We start from the raw sequence: 27,209 nt of genomic DNA, 5'->3' as shown, positions 1-27,209 counted from the left end.
TTTCCAGTGGGATCAAAGAGGATTGTAGTCCAAAACATCTGGAGAGGGGCACCTGCTTTAGTAAGACCACCAGAGGTGAAAAGAGCACAAACTGGAATACAACATACCTTGACCATAAATCAAGCCAAGATGCATTAGCCAATTGCTAATGAGAGAAAAGCTAATAATAGTTTTCTTCATATGCATTAGGAAAACTGCCAGAGAAGCAGCAGGACCATTAGACGAAGTGGTTTGCCAGGGGAATAGCAGGCAACCTAGATGAATTCTTAGCATCAGAATTTGCAGCAGAGTTCAGAAATGCATGCGCCTGAGCCATTTTTTCCTTCCTGAAGTAAACTTGAAGGAAAACAGAGAAAATAGTGCATCAGGACTCCTGGCGAGAAGTGAATGCATGTTAATGGTCTATGGCAGTAGACTAGGACTCCTGGCAGGTCTACCATTCATAGTCAGTGGGCTTCTGGCAGGACCCAAGCCTGGCCCATTCATTGTTGGTAGCAACTAAGACTGGGGTGGAGATTGTGGTGCCTTCCAGATGTTTGACCACAACTCTTATCAGCCCTAGCCAGCATGACCAATGGTTGGGGGTCATGGGAGTTTGTAGTTCAAAACGTGTGGAGGGCAACAAGACAGTGAAGGCTGCCATAAGCCAAGGTAACAAAAATAAAATTCCAACATTTTAAAAAAATTCTGTATCTTTGTTTTTTTTTTTTTAACATTTTACCTCAAATTGAAATTAAAGGCACACTTCACTTGTGCCTTCAGAGATCTGCTCCTTAGCATGCTAAAGAGTAAGAGCTGTTTATGCTCAGAGCAGCACAGCAGCGCTGCCTCCAGCCTGGGATGGAGCGAGCTCAGAACTGATAACAAAGGAAAGGAGGCAACCCTTGATTTAAGAGAGGCAACACAACTGCTTTCCTCTGTGGAGGCTGATTGAAAAGACAGAGGTCAGAGCAGTAAATCCATGCGGAGATGTTGCAGTCAGCCTTTTCTAACTTCAGGCTTATGGGAACTTTTATAATTTGTTACGTTTATGCTTTGCGGCACACCTGGGTATTGCTGACCTAGGGGCTAGGTGGAAATGGTTGCTGATCTGTTTTTTGGAGTAAACGACAGGTGATGATGCACAGATGATGGAAATGTAAAACGGGAGCACACTATAAGCATGTTTCCCAAATTGCAGTTTGCTTGTTTGTTTGTTTGTTTGTTTGTTTTAAAAAACCTTTTTCCTTCTTTTTGGTAGCAGTTGCAGCTGCTGCTGCTTCAGCAAATGGTGCTGCTGGCGGTCTAGGAGGAACGACCAATGGACCATTTCGCCCTCTAGGGACTCAACAGCCGCAGCCACAGCAGCAGCCCACCAGCAACCTGGCATCCAGCTCCTTCTATGGCAACAACTCCCTAACAAGCAATTCCCAGAGCAGCTCGCTCTTTTCTCAGGGCTCTGCCCAGCCTGCCAACACTTCCCTTGGCTTTGGGAGCAGCAGTTCCCTTGGTGCTACACTGGGGTCTGCGCTGGGAGGCTTTGGAACAGCAGGTAGGAGTTGTGGTTGTCTTGAGGGGAGGGCTGTGTGTGATGGGCGAGAACAAGCAAATCAGTTCTGAAGAAATTTAACCGTTGTGCCCTTGATATACCCAGTAGCAGAAATCTACTGCCTGTAGATCATGTCTGATGGTTTCAGTTGCCACATGCCTTACGTATGTACCAAGGAATGTTTTCTTTCTCTGCCCTTTCTCCAAAAGAGCTTAGGGGTGCTAGTCCATCTGGTCCTCCTCGTTTTCTCTAAACAGCTGCCCTGCAATAACTAGCTCAGGGGCCCTCAGTAAGTTTTATTGCCAAATGGGGATTTGGAGCCAGCCCTCCTCCATCTTATTCCCAGCATTATTCCCACTGTTTCGTACAGCTCTCCACTAAATATACAGTGTAAAATGTGGAGCAGGAGAAAGCTATTCATCTTGGGCATTCCGTTAACTTTAAGGAGTTCTTAAATGTCATGTTCAAATATCTCCACATTTCTTCTGTTTGCACTTCTCCTAGGCCAAAGCGTAGTACCTCTCCTTGTTAATACCCATATCCTCCCTTTCCCAATTGTTCAATGCCCCAATCAGATTTATCCTCCCATTTCTTCCTTTTGCAGTTGCAAACTCTAATACAGGCAGTGGCTCTCGCCGAGACTCTCTAACGGGCAGCAGTGACCTGTACAAGAGGACATCTAGCAACCTGACTCCTATTGGGCACAGTTTTTATAATGGCCTTGGGTTTTCCTCTTCTCCGGGGCCTGTTGGCATGCCTTTGCCTAATCAAGGACCTGGCCATTCTCAGACTCCACCACCACCCTTATCTTCCCACGGATCTTCTTCCAGTTTAAACCTTGGTAAGGGGGTATTACTGCTGTTGCTCTGGGGTGGAAATAGGGACGTCTGTCTTCATGCTTCTGAGAGACCGTTTGGGGAAATCATATCTCTGCTTAGGAGATAGGCCAAGAACAAGCTATGTATGAACTTTTTGTTTCCACATGTCCCTTCACTCTGAGCTTCAGTTAAACTAGAAAGCCCCTGATTTAACCAGCTTTCCATTTTGCCTCAACCAGGAAACTATGATAACCAGCTTTGGAAGAAGGCAGGTTATTAAACCACAGTTTGAAGTTGGCTTAATATTTGACCTTATTCCAAGAGCCTGGTAATCATGATTTCCAAAGTCAGATGAAATAGGAAAACTTTGATTGGTTAGAGGCTTCCTGGTTTAATCATGGCTCATAGTGAAGGGGCTGTGTTTGTGAGCAAAGGACTTATGCTTTCAGTTGTGGCCCATTGTTTGGGTAAAGTACTGCTTAACCATCATGGTTGCCTATTTGGCTTGCTCTCTGCATATTCTAAAAGAAATTGAATGTCATATATTCATAATTGTTGGTGTGACCTCACACTCATAGCCTAATCTCCCTGTTACAAGTTATGAAAAACATTCAAATTTTTGAAAAGGTTTAATAGATTTTCTGATCCTCCAAGAAATCCAGAATTAAAATTTAAACCTGCTGCCCATGTTGCATGACATGATAGAATAAACAGGCTCTAAGAAGCAGCACATTTGGTTTTTTCCCCCCTGGGCAACAAATGTACTTGTTAGATGAGTTTCTCAATATTTTGCCATCATTTCATGTCCTCCTTGTTGTGGAGAAACTACTGCAAGTTATTTACAACAACACCACACACACATGGTATGTTCCAAATGTCTTGCACTTAATCTACTGTAAGGAAAATAATCTGGACTTACATGAATGACAAAGAGGAAGTGCCATCTGTGTATTTGTGGGGTGGGTTTCTATAGAAGTTAATCCTTAAACAGAAGCATAGGAAAGCGCCTTATACTGAGTCAGACCATTGGTCCATCTAGCTCAGTATTGTCTACACTGACTGGCAGTGGCTCTAAAATTTCAGGCAAGGGTCTTTCCTAGCCTTTCCACTCACAAATTGATTGCACTATATTGCCTTATTCATGTGTTTCTAATAAATCATGCTGCAGGCTGAAATAATATGCTGTGCCACATGTCATGACATGCAGCTAACACTAAGGAGTAGTGTCCCATTATAATGGGCTTCATTAAGCTTTCCACCCTTGCATTTTTTTAAAGCAAAAATGTGACAGACACTGGGCAAGAGGTAATAGGTGCATCTTAAACCATTCTTCAAGATGTAAGGTGGTATCAAGAATGAGACACAGCAACCCCTGTCACTCAGGCACTTTCACCTTCTCTTTCACAGACGAGAATAAGCTTTTTCTTTTAGGCTAACTACAGTTCCTGGTAATGTCCAAACTCAGCAACTATAGTTAAACTATGGTTAATAAGAACAAACGGGGATCTGTAACGCAGCTTGATTTTGGATTTTTCACACTAACCATAGTATAAACAAAAGACAGTTCCCTGAGTTGTAGTTTCAGGAGTGAGTATGGTTAGTTTAAAAGCGGAAGCACTTGATCCCTTCTCCATAGGTGCCAAAGAGGAAGGGAATGCAAAAGTCTGAATGAAACAGTCAGCCATGCAACATTTGGGTTGCAGTGTTTAGATTTCTCCTTATTAGAGTATTCGCTGCCCTGGTTGCAGTCTGGGTTAAAAAAAAAAATACATACATTGTATTCACAGCCCTAATTCTTTCCAGTCAGCTCCCTGTTTACTGTAGTATTTCGACAAGGATTTTAAAACTAAAATCACGGTCCCCTTGCAGGAGGGCTTCCAAACGGAAGTGGCCGTTACATCTCTGCTGCCCCTGGAGCTGAAGCCAAGTATCGCAGTGCAAGCAGTGCCTCCAGCCTCTTCAGCCCCAGCAGCACACTCTTCCCTTCACGTGTGCGTTATGGGATGTCGGACGTCATGCCCTCTGGTCGCAGCAGGCTGCTTGAGGACTTCCGTAATAACCGGTACCCGAACCTACAGCTGAGGGAGATTGCTGGGCACATCATGGAGTTCTCCCAGGATCAGCATGGATCCAGGTGAGATGGGAAAGCTAACGGAGAACAAATCACAGGGTTGCCCTTTTGCACAAACGCTCACAGGTATGTAGGGACAAGTGGGCATATGAACATCAACCTTACCTGTAGTGTCCTGTGGCATGCTCACTCCACTTCAGCCTTCCCATGTTGAAGGAGAAGGTCTGAAGGGGGCTTCCTAGCATGTTCAACTGAAGGTGCTTAGAAACCTCCTTGTAGCCAGGACCCTTCATCCGCAGGGAATCTAGGGATGTGTCTTAATGCCTCTTGTGGAAGGCACCGGGATGTGTCGGGCTTGTTTTCTTCAGCTCTCTGCTAGTGGCATACTCTAATTTAACTCATCTGAGTTAAAATAGGCGTGGAGTTTTTATACAGAGGGCAGGGGGTTAGACCAGAATATCTCTGTGGTTCTTCTCCAGTTTGCAGCTGATCCTCAATTAAGCATGTGAGGCAGCTGAATGACTTTCGTCAAAATTTCAGCTCAGATAAAACCATAAACCCATTCTTTTTAATTGCAACCTCTGCAGATTTATCCAGCTTAAACTGGAACGTGCCACCCCAGCGGAACGGCAGCTTGTATTTAATGAAATCCTACAGGCAGCTTATCAGCTGATGGTTGATGTATTTGGAAACTATGTGATCCAAAAGTTCTTTGAGGTGAGTCATATCCACGATGCTAACTATATCTAGTAGTTGAACTGCTTCCATCTTAAAATAAGAGAACAATCTTATTTTGATTCTAATCTGTATGCTATCATTGCCTCTAGTTTGGCAGCCTGGAACAAAAACTTGCCTTGGCAGAACGTATCCGTGGCCATGTCCTCTCCTTGGCTTTGCAGATGTACGGCTGCAGAGTTATCCAGAAGGCTCTTGAGTTTATCCCTCCTGACCAGCAGGTAATTGTAAGTTTCCATTTTAACTTTACTACTTGATGTTGAATGTTGTTGTTCAACTGAGTTACCTTGTCCTTTGTTATGTGTGTGTGTTGTTTTTTCTTCCGTTAGTTTTTATGGTGCATCTGTTCTGTGACCTGTTTTCAGTGTGCAAATAGTAATAAACCTGCAGAGATCAGGGCTAGGGATTCAGGGCCGAGAGGAATACTGTGAGTGAGTTTTCAGATCAGTTCTGTCAGAAACTTACTGAAGAAAGCATTTCTTAAGGAACTTTTAAAAGTATGTTCTCCTCCTTTTGGATCCTCTCTCTTGGATCAGAGAAGTGCTGATCAGTGGCTAGCTCTCAAGTCAGAAGGAACAGCAGCTGAAGAGAGCCAACTTGCTCTCTGCCCCACAGATTAACAGCATGCTATGGAAATCCTCTCCTTGCTAACTGCAATAATTGATGGAAATGTTCCTTCCTTTGGATGGAGCCATAACTGAGTGGTAGAGCACATTTCACTTCATGCAGAAGGCCGCAGGTTGAATAAAAGGGCCAATTTGCAGATGATAAGTAAAGGGCTCTTTCTCCCTAACACCCTAGAGAACTGCTGCCAGTGGATGGTACTGGTTTAGATGGAGAATATATTTTGAGCCTGTTCAAGGCAGCTTCTTACTGCCCCTGTGTTGCTTGCCAGTTGCGATTCTGGTGGTGCTTTCTCTCTCTCTCTCTCTCTTTGTCCCTCCTTCCATAGAACGAGATGGTCCGGGAACTGGATGGACACGTGTTGAAGTGTGTGAAAGACCAGAATGGTAACCACGTTGTGCAGAAGTGCATTGAATGTGTGCAGCCCCAGTCCCTGCAGTTTATCATTGATGCGTTTAAGGGGCAGGTAAGTGTGTTGAGGGTCTGTGTATTGGGGGGGGGGATTTCTGTAAGATGCTATGGTTATAGTGGATATAGATTCTATAGTGTGCTCCTTGTTTGACAGAGCACTGTGAGCCAAAAAGATAGGCCCCTGACCTGAGAACACTACAAAACCCCACCCTGAATTTTGCCCTGGGCCTGGGAACAGGCATTAGAGAGTATTCCACTTCAGTGTTATTAAGCTTGCTCCTAATTCCCTGCTGAAATTGAAGGTCTGAAGCCAAAGTTATATAGGAGAGGTAGATTTTGATCAACGTTTAAAAGGTAGCAATGGGTATATTGTAAGGGAGTTCAGCAATGAAGAACAGCAAAGGAGCGCCTTTCAGGAAAGCTGGTGGAGCAAAGGCTATAGCAGGTGTATAGCGGCATTATCTTTTTCTCATGAACCCATTTGTGACCCAGGAGACCCTTGGCTTCTCCTATCTAAGAGCTACTTTTCTTTTCCAGAATTGGACTCAGCACGAACTTTTAAATGGTGATACATATACATCAGGGCAATGAAAAGGTTTTTGAAAGCTGGGCTGACAATCTTAAACGCTCAGCTGCACCTGCCTGTTTATAATAAAGGTTCTGAAGTGGAGCAGGCTTTGTTTCACAGCTTTCAGAGCCTCACTCTAGCTGAATAATCATCACATACTATACCTTTTATGTCCTGCGGAATATTTCAGTTTGTTGAACTTGCTGTTCTGAGTATAAGGAATTTCCCCCTGTCCTCACTTGTGTCTGTTGAACTCAGGTGTTCGCCTTGTCTACCCATCCATATGGCTGCCGTGTTATTCAGAGGATCCTTGAGCACTGTCTACCTGAGCAGACTCTCCCCATCCTGGAGGAGCTTCACCAACACACAGAGCAGCTTGTGCAGGTAGTGCTTAGGGGTAAAAGAAGGTTACCTGCAAACCATAGGGGCTATTGTGCCTTTTAAGGCTTGAGTAGACTCTAGAGATTTCCAGGGCCTGTTTTATCCCACCACAGTGCTGGGATTGTGGTGGAATCTTCCATTCTGTAAATATCCTTAAAGCTAGACAAGCCCTCTGAGAGCGTTTGGGGCTGGCAGCTCTGTTACCAAAGTTATTTTAAAACACTCCCAGAATGACTTGCATATGATCTTACTTGGCCACCTCGGTCAGCTTCTTTCTTTTATTTGAAAATTTATAACCCGCTATTTCATAAAATAGAAAAATGCAGCTTACAACATGCAGAATCCAGCCTACATCGCTCACTTGCTTCACAAGCATATCTTCACAGCTCCTAAGGACTAGAAACTCAAATAAAAACTTTGAATTCTGGAAGCTGAATGTTGTACCCTATACCACATTCTGCAGTTTGTTTCTGTCCTGTCATTTCTGTGCTCCTACAGAATGGTAGCAATCACACCCCTGAATATAATACAACCTGGGCTTGGGGTGGAGGTGTGGAGTGTTCATAATTAAACTACGATTGGGCTTAAAATCATATGTGAACAACGCCATTAGCAGTCTCTTGCCATGATGCAAAATATGTGTATATTGTATGGTTTAGGACCAGATTGCCAAAAGTTATGCTTAGGGTAAAATATAAGGTAATGTTTATATTTGTAATTGTATGAAATATCAACTTGGGGACCTTATGTATGCCACCATGAACTCTGAGAAGGAGAGGCTGAACGTAAACAAGTTCCCATATACATCAGTAGTTTCATTTTCATTGTGGGTTATTAATACTGGATTTGGCTATGTCCTTAGGTGTTTTTGAAGAGCGTTAAGAACTTTTGTTGTTCCAGAATGCAGCACCAAGTTGTTAACTGTGTTCCACTGTATTCATACCATCTTACCAGTGTTTAAAGGTCTTCACTGGCTCCCAGTCTGATCCCAGTTTCAATTCAGAGTACTGGTTTTAAGCTCTAAAAACAGGCTGGGACTAGGTTATCCAACGAACCATTCTTGCGTGTAAACCTTTCTGTTCCTGAAGCTCATCTTCTGAAAGAGGCTGTACTCCATTTGCCTCTGCCTTGGGGGGTTAGGCAGAGGGAGGTGGCATGGGACAGAGCCTGTTAAGTGATGGTGCCCCATTTGTAGGCTGCCCTCTCCAGAAATATTTGCGGCACCTCCTCTTCTATCTTTTAGGCACCAAATTAAGACGGTATTATTTACCTGGGCCTTTGGTGAGTTTTACAGAGCACTCTTGTTATTCCTGATTCTTTCTTGTGTGTTGAAGTTTTATTATTTTATTTTTTAAAAAAGGTTTTTGAGGTTTTATTGTCATTTGCTGTGTTTGTAAGCCACCTTGAAGGCGGCTCCTTATGGTGGGAAGGCAGAGTGCAAATGTCACAGAGAAAGAAAGAAAGAAAACAATGTGAGTTCTAAGGATTTCTGATACACGAGGTTCTATTAGAGCTGATGTGCTCCTGCTTGTCTGCCCAACAGGATCAGTATGGGAACTATGTCATCCAACATGTACTTGAACATGGGCGACCTGAAGATAAAAGCAAGATCGTGGCCGAAATTAGAGGCAATGTGCTGGTCCTGAGTCAGCATAAGTTTGCCAGGTAATGTGTGTTCCCTGTGGTGTGTTTTCTCTAAACACGCGCAAACACGCACAACTCTAGATTACACCAGAGGGTGTGGGGAGAATCCAGCTTAGTGTACCATTACAAAAACAAGAATTATGACAGAAACTAGAACAGGATTTCTTAGTGTGATGTGAGCAGAATAGGAGACTTAATTTCCAGTTGTTTACCATAGCTGCTAAATAGTGGCCATTGTTAACCTTGGTGCAAGCTTTCATTGGTGTGTGTGTGTGTGTGTGTGTGTGTGTGTGTGAGAGAGAGAGAGAGAGAGAGAGAGAAAATAAAAAGAACCTCTTGAATATAAAGCTTATGTGGGGTCTTGGTTGAAGTTCTTACTGGCTTAGTTCAGGTGGTATCACCAAAATGGCTTGGAGCTATGAGGAACAGATTTGTGCATCGTGATTCCTTTCCTGGTTGAAGGTGCCAGGTGTGCACATGTACTGTGGCATAAAGCAGTTGCTCTAGGATGTATATACACCTCTTGTTTCCAGCCCTTTTGTGGATGCATCAAGTCTTCGCTACCCCGCCTCTAATGTCAGTGAGCTGACATTAGCAAATGCCACCGGCAGATGCATTTTGATGAGCGGTAGGGAGACGAGAAACGATGTCTGCATCCAGCTTCAGGCATCCTAAAGACTAAAGTCAGCCTTGGCCATTTCTATTATTTACCCATTCTGCATTCTCATACAGCAGTGGATATGCTAGTGTCAACATTCAAATGTTAAAATATATACTGTTGATTCAGTATAAAACTCCTCTCTGCTTTAGGAAGCATGTGGTTGTGTTTTTTGGGTGCTGTGCTTGGGTATTGCGGATAACCTGTGGCCCTTTTGCCTTGCTGCAGCAACGTTGTGGAGAAGTGTGTTACGCACGCCTCCCGCACTGAGCGTGCCATGCTGATTGACGAGGTGTGTAGTATGAACGATGGCCCTCACAGTGCCTTATACACCATGATGAAAGATCAGTACGCCAACTATGTGGTACAGAAAATGATTGATGTGGCAGAGCCGGCCCAGAGAAAGATTGTCATGCACAAGGTAAGCGGCTGGCCTGGCCAGTTGTAGTGAACTGAGCAAAGCCGGGAGAGAGCAGGGGAGGTGAAGAAGGAGTCCTAGAGAGACCAGCCAAGAGGCCTGGAGGACTCCACTCCCTTGCCCTAGGGCAGGGGTCTGCAACCCGCGGCTCCGGAGCCGCATGTGGCTCTTTTACACCTTTGCCGCGGCTCCGGGGCGGATACTAGCGAGGGGAGGAGGCGCATTGTGCGCCCCGACACTCTCCACTGTGGCGGGCGCTGTACTGGCTGTGACGTCGCATGGGGGCGGTACGTGCGTTAGTCACGCACCGTCCCGCCATCACCTTCCCGCCCGCTGTCAGATCGCGGCTCCGGAGATATATTTGTTTTAAATGTTGCAATAGTTTTACGGCTCCCAGTTTTTTCCCCCTTCAGAAACGGGTCCAAGTGGCTCTTTTTGTCTTAAAGGTTGCAGACCCCTGCCCTAGGGAAATAAAAGTTGTCACTGCTCTCTCTCCTGCTAGCATTCTGTCTTCTTTGTAGATTTTACATACACCTTTATCAAGGTGTCTGGAGTCCTGAACTCTACATAAATTAATACAAGGCAAGCAAATTTCCACACATTTGCTTATTTTGCATCATTCTGCTTGTGCATTGTCATAAGGAGGGTGGGAGAAAAGCTATTTAGTTCAAACGCACTGCAACTCTCAAGGGGCCGGGTGTTGCTTGTGTGTTAATGCAAATAATACATTGTCAGGAAGAGCCACAAGGGCAAAGCCTCTACAGGTACTTAGAGCAACACAGGACAGCTCTGGAGGAGACAGCTCATACAGGTGCATGGAAAGATGGTCTTATTCTGAGTGATGAACATTGGCAAACTAGTTTTTCCTCAGTTATTTTTTCCTCTAAATCACACTCAGTAGGTTGTCAGTAGCAGGTAACTAGTGGGGAAATTAGCAATAAATAACTACAGTAGTACAAGTGCGTTTTTTTATTACACTTGCATCTGATGAAATGGACTCTAGCCCATAATACATTTGCTGCTGTCTAACATGTCACAAGATTTGTTGTTGTTGTTTTTAATTCCAGAGGGATAGTCTGTTACAGTGAACACACACAGAAGTCACCTTGCAGCACTGGTTTATTGCGACAGAAGCCTTTTGTGGATCTGATGAAATGGGTTCTGGACCTTGAAAGCTTTCGTGGCAATAAATCAGTTGGTCTTTAAAGTGTCACAAGTGTGTTTATGCAACCCCAGGCATATTAATTGACTTTAATGAGCACTTGGAACATTTACGTAGCACTTGAGAATGAACTAGGTTCAGGAAACGTAGTAGCTGTAGTACACATTTGGTGCAGAAGAAAACAAGGGTTTTGTTGCAGATTTATTTAGAATGCACAGTAGAAACAAAGGATCCCCAGCAAATTACCTCTTGTTTTTCTTCAGAGGCGTTGTGCCCCAATTCAGTCTGCAATCCACCCTGTAGTAATTCGGTTTGCAAACTTTTCTCCGTTTTAGAATAATGTGTAGCGCTCATCACGACCTATAGCTTTGGTTACAGGAGTGGTCCTCTGTATATTACTCAGGATTCATGAGCATCATTTGCCTGGGTTGTTCCTAAACTCCTGTAACCCTCTTGTTACCCTCTAGATCCGGCCCCACATTGCCACTCTCCGCAAGTACACCTATGGAAAACACATCTTGGCCAAGCTGGAGAAGTACTACATGAAAAACGGGGTTGACCTCGGGCCCATTTGTGGACCACCAAATGGTATCATCTGAAACAATAAGCTACAGAAGAGAGCCAGTGACCACCTGGAATTTACAGCCAGCAACCGCTCGTATTCCAATATATGCTTTGAAAATATTCATGGTTGCTCAACATAGACGTGAGAACTACAAGAAAAAGAAAAGAAAAAAGGCAAAAAGACCCTTTGTAAATTTCTTTAATTTTATTCTGCATAACATGTACTAATTATTTTTTTAAATACTTAATTGCCCTGCTGTTTCAGTGGTGTATAGAATTCTTGTACATAGGCAACAGATGTACATGGAAAGCCACATTTTTTTTGTTCACTGATGTAACTATTTCAAATATGGAAACTTTCAGGGTGGCTAATCTGAATTTAAGTGAAATGCCCATTTTTAACTCCTCTACCTTAAAGACAGAGCTCTTTTTTTGGAAAATGCCTGTTCTGTTCTCTTTTAGTCAAAACTCAAAAGAGAAGTATAAAGTTTTAGTTAAATTGCACAAATCTGCATTTAACAGTTTATAAATTAAAAAAAAATCAATTTGCTAAAGCTTCGATTAAGATAAGTTTTTAAGTTTCAGAGACTTTTAAAATTCCTTTTTCTTAGTATTAACGTGCTAAAGAATTAAGCTTAGCAGTAAATATCGGGAGAGAACACACACCAAGGAAGTTTTTAAACGTAGACAATGGGTGTGTAGTTACTGCCTACTCCTGTTTCTTCTGTTAACACGGAGGCAATTTTTTTATTATTATTTAGCATGTAGAGAAAAAAAAATCCAACTCAACTTTGGTCTTGCTTCTATAAATATATAGTGTATACTTGGTGTAGACTTTGCATATATAAAAATTTGTAGTATTTTCTTGTTTTGATGTCTAATCTGTATCTATAATGTACCCTAGTAGTGGAACATACTTTTGATTGTACAATTGTACATTTGTAAACCTCTGTAATGTAAATGTGGAGAAGTTTGAATCAACATAAACCCATTTTTGGTAAGAAAATAAATTAGCAAACCCTGTGCATTTCAGTGTATATTCACCCCTTTTATGGTCGTAGCATATAGTGTTGTATATTGTAAATTGTAATTTCAACCAGAAGTAAATTTTTTTTTTCTTTTGAAGGAAATGTTCTCTTTATACAGCCTGGTTAATGTTTAAAAGAAATGCTTGGTTTTTTATTTGTCACCTAGTCAAGAGAGTAGCAATCCTTTCTAAATGTTCTACACAAATGATTCAGTTCAAAAATAGTGTTTATTTGACTCTTTAAAAAGAAAAAGTAATGTTTTACTTATTTTGTGGCAGTAAAAAAGTGCAGAAAAGTACAACCCCCCCTAGTATTCCTTTACAATCAGAGTTCCCCTTTCACCTTGTAAAGTGTGAATCACTTTGCCTTTTTGTACAGAAGATAAACTGTATTTTGCATTTTGTCTACTTGTAAGTGAATGTAACATACTGTCAATTTTCCTTGTTTGAATATAGAATTGTAACACTACACGGTGTACATTTACAGAGCCTTGTGTATATTTCCAATGAACCTTTTTGCAAGCACACTTGTAACCATATGTGTATAATTAACAAACCTGTGTATGCTTATGCCTGGGCAACTATTTTTTGTAACTCTTGTGTAGATTGTCTCTAAACAATGTGTGATCTTTATTTTGAAAAATACAGAACTTTGGAATCTGGGTTTGTGTTTCATTTGAATATTTTCAATATAGTGCACCAGGTCAAAAATATTCTTACTGTTTGTCTGTCTTTCTTTCTGACTTGAAAAGTGTCATTTGAGGGAACTGTTAAGATCTGAGTAGTTTCTGTAATGGAATATTTATTAATTGCGGTTACATACTGTCTTTTGTCAAAATACTCAAGGGCTCACAGCAGAGCTTTCCAAACTTTTCATGTTGGTGACAAACTTTTTAGACATGCATCATTTCATGACATGGTAATTCAGTTTTACTAGCAAACCGGAGGTTAAACTAACCCCTTTCCAGCTCAGGGAGGAGCATTCACGTGACACACTAACGTGTCACAGCACTCAGTTTGGAAAGCTCTGGCTTATAGCATAGAGTCGGAGAGATGATACGAGACGAATGGAAAGAGAAAAATACATGCCAATAGCATTCATTACATCAGGCACCCCCAAACTCAGCCCTTCAGCTGTTTTGGGACTAAAATTCCCATCATCCCTGACCACTGATCCTGTTAGCTAGGGGTGATGGGAGTTGTAGTCCCAAAACAGCTAGAGGGCTGAGTTTGCCTTGCCTGAATTACATGATGAAGTCACATTATGACCAGGCAGAGTTGTGGTTTTTTGGTCAGGGGGATAGTGGAGCAGAAGGCAAAGGGTTAACTGCTCTTCAGGAAGAAGGCAGGGACTATTTAAGTCCTTCCTGAAGGGGAGAAATATTCTACTTGCTTGGCTCTGCCTTCTGGAGAAGAGCAAGGTGGCTTGCTGTTCCTGAGCTCTCTTGCTTCTGTGTAGCTTATAGGCCCTAGAGCAAAAAAGGAAAAGAATGTGGAATGTGAGGTTGTCTTGGTGTTGTGATGGTGCCTGGTGTTCTCCATTGTGCACAGCCTGTTAGTTTGCAGTGAGGTCTACTCTGGGTAAAGAAGAAACCAGCTCTCATTTGGAGTTTGTACCCACTTATCAGAAAACTGGTGTGGAAACCAATCTTCTCGGGCAAGAAGCATCTTCCCACCCAGAGCTCTCCAACATGGGAGAATTCAAACTTGCTACCAAGAGCAGCATATCTCCTGACTAGTTCTTGAAAGCGGGCAACATTAAGATTCCTTTCTTTGTGGCTCCTCAGCATTTTTGAAGTAGCTTTGCAAAATGTGAAGAGCCCAGAGCAGCAATTTGGGCACACTGCTAATTCAATCTAAGGTGGGGATACCGCAAGTAAAAATGTTGGAAACAGCTAAAAGCAATTTGCAATCATAGAAATAAGGTGCCACCCCTAGGTCTCAGGTTTGGACCCTGGACCACCCCACCCCTGAGCTGCTGAGGGTGGTGGGGGGAAAAGATATGCAGAGTGGGGGCTTAATACCTGAGGGTGTCTAGGGAAGGAGCCTGAACAATTCTGGGCTTTAAACAGTAATATGAACACCTTGAATTGGGTCCCAAAATAAATTGATTTACCGCAGTACTATTGAACGAATGGTTCACTAATTTTTCATCAAGTTTGGAAAGTTTTCCTCTTGCTACAACTTGTCAAAGCTAACAAGGAATTCAACAGCACCCTTCAATATCATGCAAAAGCTTGGCATTAACGTATATTCAGCAGAACCTGATCTGCTTTTCTGGAGTAGTACTAGCGCAGCGGATACTAGGCGGTAATACACCCTGCTAGACCAAAGTACAAAATAGTTTTCAATTCACCCATTTCATTAAAAAGTGCATCTCTTCCTCTGTGGGTTTTTGTTGGTGTGTACACACACACATTTCTGAATGACAAGTCTTCTAGAGCCCAGCTGGCAATGAGATCCAGAGTGATTAGACCACCAGTAACAAATTCCCTTTAAAAAAGAAACCATCACTAAGATCAGTCTTAAACCAATGAGAGCATTTCATTCATTCATGGACCTGAAGGTACTTTTCATTCAAGGTACTTTTGCCTTCTTCAACACAGCTATTTCACTATATTATCAGTAATAATTTTGGACCATGGACATAATGGTCTTTCTAACCAGTTTATTTACGGTATATATTGTATTGCCCCCAGATGTAGCCGTCTCTGCTCAAAGCAGCCCTTGAAAAACCCAGTCTAAGTACAGAAGTACAATAAGAATACATTAAGAAGCATAATATCACAACAACATAACACTGAAAAAATAAGCAATTAACCGTTTAACAGGTATCAGAATTTAAGTGAGCATAAAGCACACCAACAGATAAGTTAAAAACAAAACATCTAATAGCTTCACACCCAAAAGAAGCCCCAAAGCTGCTGGTGGGGGGAGCTTTAGGTAGTGATGTTTGTTACTTCATTTGTGAAACACTTTTCTCTCTGCCCCCCAGTTTCATGCTTTAAAACTGCTCCTTCATTCCCAGTACGCCAGAACAAAAGACAAAGTTTGCTAATCCTGATTTTTTTCAAAAAAATTAAATAAAAATACCCTAAACATATGCACTGTAATGCACACAAATCATCAAGACCTCAGGAATAAAAACAGTTTGCTTCTTCTGTCCTGATGCTAAATATCTCTTGGAAATAATCACCATTTTTATTGTAGGAAAAGATAACTCCATTTTTAAAAGCAAAAATGATAAAAATTAGTTTTGCGTATATCCTTAAATGATCATAGTCTTAAATTATCAGCTATATGCTCGTATTATCCCCCTCTGTATCAGCATATGGCTTAGACCACATGGGGGTGCTGTGTTACCTAGCTCATGCTGCTAACTGCCGCAAAGGCAAGAAAGAATTGTAAAGGAACACAGTCGCTTGAACCGCTGAATTGGAGCAAATGTCAACCAGGTTGTCTGCTGATTGATATTTTCTCTGATTCAGCAGTAAGATGTGGGTTTTCCGAGGAAAGCGCTGGGACTAAGAAAGAAATGCTCGGGTACAGAGCTTTAAAGCATGGACCTTCCCTGGAAAGCGCAGTGCAAATGGAAGTCTGGATGAGCCCAAAGGGGCTTTCCTGGGTTTTGGGAAAGGATATCTCCCAGCCTGACTTGGAGATGGCAGGAACTGAGCCTGGGAGCTTGTGCATTCAAAGCAGATGCTCTATAACCCTTCAATATATGCACTGTGGAATGAGCTTGCAAAGACCAGAGCCCAATTTGTCAGCCGCAGGAAATGGCAATCTGTTCTAGGGGCTATGCTGTGATGAAAAGATAAGGTGGTCCTTTGACTGCAGGCTCACCGTCTGACAGACACAAGGCAGAAGGTGGGAGTGAAGAAACAAGCGAGGAAATGCAGGTGTCAGGTGTTGAAGGGACACACGCCCAGTTGAAGTGTTACGCCTGCGATTGCAATAGTAGTGCAAAGCAGGAGTGCTGGGTTGCCCTTGCAGCAGTGGTACCTTGTCCTCCAACCAGCAGTGGTGGCAGGTTGTGCTCACTGGGACTGGCAGTGATGCCAAACCGTAGGTGGAGCCAGAGCCAATGGTAGGCAGAACAACTAATTCAGGTTGTGCCTCCATCCTCCTCTCTGCTGAGTTCTCCAAGGGAAACATTGGCAATGAGGAAGAGGAGGAGGAAGAGGAGGAGGAAGCTGACAATCAACTCTATGCCCCAAACTGGATATAAGTAAGAAGGCAGGCAGGCAGGTCCATGCACTCTGGGCCTCAATGGACCGCCCACCCCTGCCACACATGGTGGGGGCAAGGTCTGAACAGGGGAGCCTGCTTTGCAATCTTGCAGGGTGCTAAATGGCACAAGGAATTTGCATGAGTACAGCAGGCTCCTAAGTGTGAATATCCACCCTCAAAAAATAAATAAATGGTAGACTGGGCACAGGGGTGCAATAAAGAGGCTAGCAAGTGCGTCTAACTCAGAGCAGGGCATTTAGTGAGGCATCTCATTTAGTGAGGCATTTAATGAGGCACCACCTGCACAGCTATGGGGTGCGGGTGGGGGCTAGCTGGGCTTTCTGCCCCAGGTGAAGCCTTCAGAGTGGCACCATTGAGGCTTCCAGTCTGTGTGCGCATGTGTGTGTAAGCAAATGCATGTGTGTGTGGGGTGTGTGTGTGCCAAACTGTGTCTTTGACTGGGGTAAACTAAAGCCCATTTTCACCCCTACTGGAAACACCTGAAGACATTTTTGTTCTGACAGATTTTCCCAGTTCGATAAATGGGCCTTTGCCACAAGTGTCCACTTTGGTTGGTCTTTGGTCTTGTTTTAAACGTATTTCCGTTATTATGTAAATTGCCTGGAGATAGCTTGGAAGGAGATTAATAAAATCACAATTCATCTTTGCTCTCCTTCACACAATCCTGATTGTAGGGGTGAAACTGAGTATCCAAATGAGGCTTAAGATGGCTGGGTACCGGAAGGGAAAGCGGCGGTATTCTCTTCTAGTTCTTGCTGATGCGTTGCAGACTGGCCCAATACATCTCAAGGAATGGTGTGCCAGTTGCTATCTATTTATTTAATTCTAATTTCAGTGCACCACTCTGCCATACATACTTGCAAAGTGGTTTGCATGACAATCCATATTGCTATCCATCAAAATAAGGTGGGGTTTAGAACCCAACCAGCACAGGTAATAAATAATAATAATAATAATAATAATAATAATAATAATAATAATAATAATAACCAGACTGTGACGAGGCTGGAGGAGATATTGAAAGAGTTTCGCTCTCCCCCCTCCAACAGCTGTTTGGACTTTATCCCAGGTGTTGGAAAGTAGCCTTAACTAGGGAGAGGGAAGCTCAGGCCTTTCTATCTCGCCCCCCAAACTCACCACAGGCCACACCCCACAACAGTCCTGCTTTGCACTTTTCTAGATTGTTTGTGCCTGGCAGGAATGTGTGCTTGTGCATGAGAATGTCTACTTGCTTGTCTGGATAAATGTCATGACACAGGTGCATAGAAAGATGAAACCCACATTCCTTGCTTTGCTTACTTTTGCCTCTGGCCCTCGCCTCCAAAGGTTACCCAGTAGGGAACATGGCCCTACGGCTGAGAAAAGCCTACCCAACCCTTGGTTAGCAGCACAGGAGGGGTTGCTTCTGCTTCATACGCCGCGGAGAAGGTGGGAGAAAAGAAGAAGAAACACGTCTCCAGGGAAGAGTGCGAGAAGGATTAATGTGTTGCAAGAAGGTGTGGGAAGATGCATGTTGTCCTCAGACTTACCTTATAGCAGGCTAAGGCTCTTTGATCCAACAGCAGAGACCAAGAGGAGTTCTAGGCTCTGTCCTCTGGCTAAGAGGGGGCTGAGGACGCTCTGAGAACTCGGGAGAATAATACCACACTTAAGTTCAGTAAAGTAGGCTCAGATACTACAGCAAAGGCACAGTTCCCTGATCCAGAACAGGCTAACTAAATTCACCATTAGGCCAGGTGAGGAGAAATGCCCTGAGCTGGTGGCAGAAGCTCCTCAAAGAGTTACCTTTCCATGCCGTCAGGGTGAGGGAGCACCACAGCTGGGGAGCCACTATGGAGAAGGCCCAATCTTGCTTCCCCACAGAGCAAGCGGCATCCACTGAGAAGGGCCTCCTCTGTTTAGCTCAAAGCCTAGGTGCCAAAGTCCCATTGCTGAGCAACAACGTGCAGAGCTCAGTGGAGTGGGAGGCCACCCAACTGGAAGAGTCTCTGAGGTCTACTTGCCTGGAGGCAGCTCAAAGACAGGACCAGTCCTTGGGTCGGGTGAACAGCAATCCAGGTGGTCAGATGGTCCAGGGGTCAGGGAATCCGATGATCATGGGGTCAAGACAAGCACGAAGCAACAAAGTAGATCCAGGAACTACAAGCATTGTTTCCAGCACCTGACTGCTGCTGGAAGCTCTGCTTAGGAAGGCTGAAGCCAGCTGGTTCTCACCAGCACCTCCTCCTCTGAGTCCTGGAAGGCTTATCAGCTGCAGGTGGAGTCACTCTGCCTTTTCCCCCTTCAGGCTGCTGTTCAACAGCCTGTATGGGAGGCTGTATGGGAGGCTAGTATGGGAAGAAGAGCTCCACCAGACCAAGTGCCACATGACGTCACAAATAAGTCTCAGCAACCTCACCTGAAGCAATAGTTGCCACAGTTCATAAACACAAGCAAGCCAGGTGGAACAGTGAGACCACCCAGGCCCACCTTCAGTAGCTCAAGAACTACTCTGGCAAGCCCTGTGGTTCCTGCTCATCATACACGTTGCATCATAACAAAGGACAACCCGACAGCCCTCCATCTCCTATGACAACACATCTCCTCATGCAACAATGACCAATGTCAACTACTGATGCCCTACTCCTTCAAACTCATCCACCACACTCATGTAACATCATGAGGTTGGCAGTTGTTGAAAGTTGTGCATAGGGAACCAAAGTATATCCCAGGGAAGACTCCAACAGGGGCTGCTTCACCACACAGCTGTCAGAATGGAGAGGGAGTCAGGCAGGTGCTCTTTGTGAGCTTGGCTAGGAAGAATTATTGCCGGGCTCCTCGTTCCCAAAACGGGCACCGTCGATGGCTACTGTCTATGAAAGTTATAAGCCTGAGGGGAAGTCGCCATCTTTGAGCTCACCCATCCCACGACAGACACCACCAATAATCATTCCCTATGGCAGCTATCAGAATGGAAGAAACAGAGAGCCAGGGCCTCTGCATCAGCCTAAGGGGACGTCACCATCATCAGGCTCACCTGTTCCAGAAAAGACACCACCAACAGCCAATCCCTATGGCAAATGCCAGAACGGGATGGACAGGGAGCCAGGCCCAATCCATGAGTCTGTGTGGAAGCAACCGGCATTGGGTTACTGCATAGAACGGCTTCGATCACTGATAGTTCCACCTCATAGTTATCAGGTGGGTGTGGAGAAAGATCCAGGTCTTATCCATGAGCCTGTATGGAACCAAGCACCAATGGACTCCTCTGGAACACAACCAGTTCCACCTGTGGTCATTCCACCACGAAGGTGTCGGAAGTGGGTGGATACACCTCTGGGCCCTCTCCATGAGCCCATCTGGACTCAACCATCCTTGGGTTCTTCCCTCTTCCTGCAGGCTCCAGCAGTGCCCATTGACTTTGGCAGCTCTCACAACTGGAAACGGACACAGTACAGCCACCTCTATGCACCAGGCTCCTCACAACCAGGACAGACTCCATCAATTGCTTCTGTACCTGGCAGCTGTCAGAAGGGGAAGGAAAGAGCATTAGGGCCACTTCACGAACCTCTTTGGGACCAACCGCCACTGGGCTCTTCCCTCCTACTGCAGACTCCGCCAGAACCCATTGACTTTGGCAGCTCTCACAAGTGGAATGGGAGACTGCAGGACCCGCCATACGCAGCTGACTCCTCTCAGAAAGATCTGGTTCCTTCAGTGGCCATTGCACATGGCAGCCGCCAGAAGTGGAGGGAGAGGCAGCTGGGCCCACTTCATGAGCCGCTCTGGGACCAGCCGCCACTGGGCTCCTCCTTCCTACTTCAGACTCCACCAGAGCCCATTGAATTTGACGATTATCACCATGGGTGGTGAGACTGCCTGACTATGTCAATGGACCTGGCTCCTCGCAACCAGAGCAGACTTCACCAGGGACCATTCCACACTGTAGGTGTCACCAGGGTCCACTCCATGAGCCTCCCTGGTGTTGGCTGCCTCTGGGCTCCTCCTGCCTAGAACGGGCTTCATCTGTGGGTGTCATACCTGGTAAAGGTCAGGAGGTAGAGGGTGGACATTGGGGGACCTCTCCATGAACCTCTCTGGGAGTAACATTGGGATTCTCTTTCCTAGAATGGACTCCACGAGTGAGCATTTCAGCTGTGAGCCAACGGAATGGAAGGGAGAGAACCTAGAACTTCTCCACAAACCTGGCTGGAACCAGAACCTGTGAGACTGCTCGCTCCTAGAACCAACTCCATCAATGCCTATTCCATCTGGTGCCTTTAAAAACAATGAACATACCTGAGCCTTGCAGTTGTTTGTTTCCTACTTTCTTCCATTGTGCCTTCTTTTTGTGTCATGCTTATTAGATTTTAGCCTATCCTAGCAGGCTTGCCTGTAATTGTAGCACTTCTGCCAAGTGCTAGACATGACGAGCTGTTGCCAGTCCATGTAGAGAACACTGAGGGAAATGGACCAAATGCTCTGATTCAGTAGGCAGCTCCCTATGTGCCTATGTGCACCTGCCCTGCCCCCCCATTTCTTCTGTCCTGGCAAACTGAGCAGCACTAGGCATCTGGATCTAGTCAGCATCTGGTTTCCCACAATGCCCCTCAAGTGTCACTCTAAGGAATTGTGGGAAATTCAAAGGCAATCTGCCATCTTACATGGTGCATCAAAACCATCCCCTATGACAACACACCTCCTCATGCAACAATGACCAATGTCAACAAAAACTACTGATGCCCAGGGCCCTTCCCACTCATCAGCCACACTCACACGGCATCACAGTGTTGACAGTTGTTGTAAACCCTGCACAGAGAATCGCAATAAATCCCAGAACAGACTCCACTAGGGGCTGTTCCTCAGAGCCATTTGCAAAAGGGAAGGAAAGCCAGACAGTTCCTCTTCAAGGGCCTGGCTTGATCTGTCATTCGGCTCCTTCCTCCCAGAAGAGACACCATAATTGGTGACAGCTCCCCACGGCAGCTGTCAGAAGGGGATGAACAAGGAGCTAAGCCCTCTTCAGGAACCCGTCCGGGAACAACCACCACTGGGTTCCTCCCGCACAGAAGTAATTTCACCGGCGGTTATTCCACCACCCAGTAGCCAAAATGGAAGGGCAGAAGAGCTGGACCCTTTCCATGAGTCTATCTTGGACCAACAGCCATTGAGCTCCTCGTTTAGGGAGCAGACGCCTTCAGTTGTCACTGCACCTGAAGGTCACCAAAAGGTTTCTCTCCATGAACCTGCCTCAGAGCAACCACTGAATCCAGCCTGCCCCCTGCCTGACCCTCTCCATGAATCCTGCTTGGACCAGCAGTCACTGGGTTCTTCCTTCACAGCACATCCACCATCAGATGGAGGCAATCAGCAGGGGAACGAGAGATACCCAGGCCCTCCACGTGAACATGCCTGGAAGAAGCCACCTTCAGGGTCCATTCCAGCCTGCAGTGCTCAGACTGTATTAGCGGCCATTCCCCCAGGTGGCTTGCGGAAGAGACAAATGGATCCTTTACAGAAGACCACCTTGGGCCAACAGCCATTGCGTTCCTCCCCACCAGAGCGTGCTCAGTCAGTGGCCATTGCTCCTGGCACCAGCCAGAAGGCAAAAGTGCCACAGCTAAGTCTACTTCATGAGAGTGTCTGGGAGGAAGTACCAGGAGGAAGCACCCACTTCCTGCAGACTGCAGTCGAGACCATTCCACCTGACAGCTACCAGGAAGGAATGGAGAAGCAGGAGGACCTTCCCCATGCACCAAGCTCCTTCCAACTAGATCAGACACCATTGGTGGCCCCTGCACCTGTCAGCTACCAACAAGAGAAGGAGGGACACCCACACCCCCTCCAGGCTCCTGCTTGGTTTCGGCTGAACAGAGAGACGGGCCCGATCCATGAACCTGCCTGGGACTAACTGCTATGGGTCTCCTTCTCCTTCCTCAATGTAGCTCCACAGGTGGGCCTTGGCCCAAAGTGAAGGGAGAGAAAACAAGACCTTCTTCATCAGCCTAGCTGGGACCAGTAACTGAAGTCTCCTCCTTGAACTAGTTCCATCAGTGGCCATTCTATCTGGTCTTTTTTTTTTTTTTAATGAACATACCTGAGCATGGCATATGCTTGCTACCTATTTTCTCCACTGTTCCTTCTTTCTACACCAGATTTATCAGATTGCAAAGCATTCCACTGGAGGCTTTTTGTTGTTTTGTTTTAGCATTTTATTTATTTTTTCTTTTAAAAAAAAGCACAATTTTTCTATCAATCTTGCTCCAGCAGTTTAGGAGATGAACCGTCAGGCTAACTGCTGTACAACAAGTAGCAGAATTTTAAGAGCAGGAATAATACGTAATTTGAAAACAAGGAATAATATCTGAATGAACCGTAAGTAGCATCACCAGTGTCCTCCTAAGACATAATGTCAGGCTCAAGGAATCGTTTTCTTTCCCCCTTGGCAGTAGATAAGCAGAACAAAGTGAACTGGGTCTTCTTACCAGTTAGAATTCTTTAATAATTACAGCGAGGGATAATGAATGTCTTCCTCTAAGAATGGTGGTGCTTTCAATTAAGGCTACACTCCCCCCCCCCATTCCTCTCAATCCATGTCGCTCCTACATCTGGTAACCTGAGCTTGTAATCGCTGTGCTTTCTGTTTAGTAACTTTCTCAGCTCTCCTAGAAGGTGGGCAGGGGGGAAGGGAGATGCTGTCCAGAGAATGTGAATCTGTTAACCCTCTCTCTTCCAGTGTTTCTTCTCCTAGCTGTTCCTCATCCAGTATTTCCCAGCTTTCCCTTCTCAACTATGCCCCTCTGCAAACCACTGTTCTAAATCTATACTGTTCTCCTGCTCCTGGGGAGATTCAGGGCCAGGGGTAGGAGGCGGCAGCACCCACCATTCCTCCTCAATGTAGCCCTCCTCAGCACAGTCCCTGACACATAACGGAGGTGTGCATTGAAGGGTCATTTGTAAGGTTTCCAGCATCTTGATGGTCTCCTTCAATGAGGTATGTTGCACTGGGATTCCATCTGTGGTGGTGCCAAGTCCCCAGAGGCAACTAATGTTTCTCCCTAAACAATATCTGTTGCTTGGTGCTTTGATTTGCAGGCAAATATCCCAGGTTCAGTCCTTAGCATCTCCAGATCACACTGGGAAACACCCATGTCTCAGACCCCAGACAACTGTTGCCAGTCATGAGACCATGTTTATTGAGACCAAATTTCGGGCCAGGATGGAGTGAAGAAGTCAGCTGTCATCATATGAATCCTTCAGTAGGAGGAGTGGCTTCATAGTTCTGTGCAATACTGTGCATAAATCACACACTGTGAACACAGAAGGTCCATTACTTTTGGTCATATGCATTCCTTGAAGCAGCAGTAGGTTAAGGTATACCAGTGTATCAACCATCAAATTAGAGGATACATGGTTTGTTTAGTTCCAATTTATGCTTTTGTATTACACAGAGAAACAAAAATGCCACATGGAGTGGTGTCAGTTATCATGGGACACAAAAAACCCTCAGCCACTTAACCACAACATTATGCAACCCTACATAAAGCAATATTTATCACAGCTAGGCCTGAAGAACCTGGCAGGTCCACTACAAACATTTGCCACGCCCGTTTGCATTCCCCCCTCTAGCTTAGGACTCTAAGCAGCATTGACATTTTAATGCTTCCCAATGCCCCTGAACAAGGAATTGTGGGAAAGTCGAAGGGTGGCTAGACCCAGCCGCTTATATCTGATCAGGGCCCTGCCAGCTCAGCCAAATAGGCCTTTCTTGATCCACAGAAGGAGGATGTCCACCAGAAGATACTTCAAGCCCACAGCTGGACTTGACCACAGCTACCACCACCAATGGCCTAGGCTTCGGGAAATGGCGATGATCATAATGGCCAACTGCTAGCCAATAATTCCCCTTGTAAGCCATGTGGTTCCTCCTCATCTTACATGGCGCACCATATCAAAAGGCAGCCCAACAGCCCTCCATCTCCCATGACAACATGTCTCCTCATGCAGCAATGACCAATGCCACCAGACACTACTAATGTCCAAATCCTTCACACTCAAATGACATCACAATGTTGGCAGTTGTTGCAAGCTTTGCACAGAGAATCACAATAAATACCAGCGCATACTCCACCAGTGGCCATTCCACAGTGCTACTGTCAAAAGGGAGGGAGGGACAGACAGTTCCTCTTTGAGAACCTGGCTTGGTGCCTCCCTCCCAGAAGAGACACCATCCTTGGTGACAGCTCCCCATCACAGTGGCTGGAAGGGGATGAACAAGGAGCCTGGCCCTCTCCATGAACCTGTCTGGAAACAACCGTCACTGGGCTCTTCCCCACTAGAACATGTGCCATCAGTTATTGTTCCTCCTCATGGCTATCCAAGGGGGATGAGACAAGAGATAGGTCTTCTCCATGAGGCTGTCCAGGAACATCCAACTCAGGACTCCTTTGAGCCAGACTGGATCCCAACAGTGGTCATTCCTCCACGCAGATGTCAGAAGGGGATGGACAGACAGGTGGGTCCCCTCCATGAGTCTGTCTGGGAGCAACAACCATTGGACTCCTGCCCGATACAGAAAATTCCACCAGTGGAATTGCCATTGAGGTCCTCCTACAGAGCACAAACTCCATCAGTTGCCACTGCACATGGAAGCCACCAGAAAGTAAGCGGGAGATACCCAGGCCCTCTCCACGAACCTGTTTGGGAGCAACCACCATTGGGCTATTCATCTCCAGAATCCATTACACCGTGCAATCATCAGACAGGGAGTGATAAGTTGCCAGACCCGCTGCATGAGTCTGCCTTGGACAAACAGGCATTGGGTTCTTCATTCACAGCTCAGTCTCCATCAGTGGCTGTTGAACATGGAAGCTGTCAGAAGGTGAAGAGGAAGTATCCAGGCCCTCTCCACGAACCTGTCTGGGAGCAAACAGATGAAGGGTCCTCTTTCCTAGCACAAGTTCCATTAGCAGCCATTCCACAAGGCAGTTACAAGGAGGAGAGACGGCTGGACCCTCTCCATAAACCCACCTTGCCCCAACAGCCATTGCATCACTCCATTCCAGAACATACTCGATCAGTGGCCGTTGCCCCTAGCACCTGCCAAAAGGGAGGAAAGACACACCTAGGCCCACTTCATGAGACTGTCTGGGAGGAGATACCATTGGGAGTCACTCCCTTATGGCAGAGTCCACTGGTGATCATTCCACCTGACAATTATCAGAAGGGGATGGAGAAACAGGCAGACATTCTCCATAAGCCAAGCTCTTCCCGATCAGAGAAGACTCCATCAGCGGCCACTGCACCCGACAACGGTCAGAAAGAGAAGGGGAGAAACTTCAACCCTCTCCAGGCACCTGTCTGGTTCCGATTGAACAGAAACCCAACCCCTCTTCATGAGCCTGTCTGGGATTAACTGCCATTGGGGTCCTCCTTCCAAGAATGAGTGGCCATTCTGGAAGTTGCCAGAATAGGAGGAAGAGACAACTGGACCTTCTCCATGAACTTTGCTGGGACCAGGTTCTGTGGGGTTCTTTTCTCCTACAGCCAATTCCATCCGTGAACATTCCATTTGGTCCTTTGAAAATATGAACATACCTGAGCCCTGTGTTGTCTTGTTCATCATGCCCCATATGTTAGATTTTTATAAGACCAGCAGTTTATCATTCTATTAAGTGCCTTGGAACATGTAGTAGAATTTTGAATGCAACAAGAGTCATAAATAATGTGACCAAAGCAAAGCATCAGCAGTATCCCTGGTGCCCTCCCAAGAGAGGAGGGCATTGGTGGATACTGATAGTCTCTAGAATCCTGGTGGTCTCCTTCACTGCAGACCTCTTGGATACCATCTGCAGCATCAAGTCTCCAGAGGTAACAAAAATCTTCCCCCAAAGCAATCCCTGAAGTTTAGTGGTAGAGTTCAAACTTTGCTTGCAAAAGGTCCCAGTTTCAGTCTCCAACATTTGCAGGTAGGACACAGAGAGAGACACACTAGCCTCACCACATATGAAAAAATCCTTCTTAAAATTCTTCTTAAAACCCTTCTTAAAATTGTTAAGCATATTGGGAAATGAGTTATAATGAAATGAAGAAGATGTTTAAAATAACCTTTGTTAAGAAACCAGAAGCTTTCTTGCTAGGCATTACAGGAGTGGATTCACCAAGAATTTGTTTATGTAGCCAACTACAGCCGCATGAACATTATAAGCACAACATTGGAAAGAAGAAAGTGTCCCAGCTAAAGAATATTGGCAAGTTAAATTAATGGAATATGCTGAAATGGCAAAATTGACAATGAAATTAAGAGGAAGAGATGACAACAAATTTAAGGAAGAATGGAAGGACTTTATTGCATACATACAGAAGCA

General features: G+C 45.2%; 1 protein-coding gene and 2 long non-coding RNA genes across 21 annotated transcripts in view; all 3 read left to right on the top strand.

Annotated features, from left to right (window-relative positions):
• Nucleotides 1-13,271, top strand: part of PUM1 (pumilio RNA binding family member 1) — a 49,424-nt gene extending 36,153 nt beyond the window's left edge. For 10 of the 19 annotated variants that reach the window (XM_083514001.1, XM_083513999.1, XM_083513985.1 and 7 more), the window contains exons 13-22: nt 1,241-1,531; nt 2,133-2,369; nt 4,216-4,480; nt 5,005-5,134; nt 5,245-5,379; nt 6,105-6,242; nt 7,014-7,139; nt 8,680-8,801; nt 9,667-9,859; nt 11,486-13,271. In XM_083514001.1, coding sequence (XP_083370127.1) covers nt 1,241-1,531; nt 2,133-2,369; nt 4,216-4,480; nt 5,005-5,134; nt 5,245-5,379; nt 6,105-6,242; nt 7,014-7,139; nt 8,680-8,801; nt 9,667-9,859; nt 11,486-11,617 — 1,769 coding nt within the window. In that variant the 3' untranslated portion in view covers nt 11,618-13,271. The remainder of the gene's footprint in view (nt 1-1,240; nt 1,532-2,132; nt 2,370-4,215; nt 4,481-5,004; nt 5,135-5,244; nt 5,380-6,104; nt 6,243-7,013; nt 7,140-8,679; nt 8,802-9,666; nt 9,860-11,485) is intronic. The other 9 variants (XM_083513986.1, XM_083514003.1, XM_083513998.1 and 6 more) reach the window with 1 other exon arrangement.
• A 6,632-nt stretch (nt 13,272-19,903) lies between these two features.
• On the top strand, nt 19,904-20,286 carry LOC310711753. Its single transcript, XR_014528626.1, has 2 exons — nt 19,904-20,043; nt 20,242-20,286. It is a non-coding gene; the product is annotated as an uncharacterized lncRNA (long non-coding RNA).
• Nucleotides 20,287-20,394: 108 nt separating this feature from the next.
• Nucleotides 20,395-21,153, top strand: LOC310711752. Its single transcript, XR_014528625.1, has 2 exons — nt 20,395-20,886; nt 20,971-21,153. It is a non-coding gene; the product is annotated as an uncharacterized lncRNA (long non-coding RNA).
• The last annotated feature ends 6,056 nt before the right edge of the window (nt 21,154-27,209 follow it).

Source organism: Podarcis liolepis (genome assembly GCF_965112155.1).
Source record: "Podarcis liolepis genome assembly, chromosome: 7".
Lineage (NCBI taxonomy): Eukaryota > Metazoa > Chordata > Lepidosauria > Squamata > Lacertidae > Podarcis > Podarcis liolepis.
Note: the sequence above shows the minus strand (reverse complement) of the source record. Positions and strands in the feature narration are given on the sequence as shown.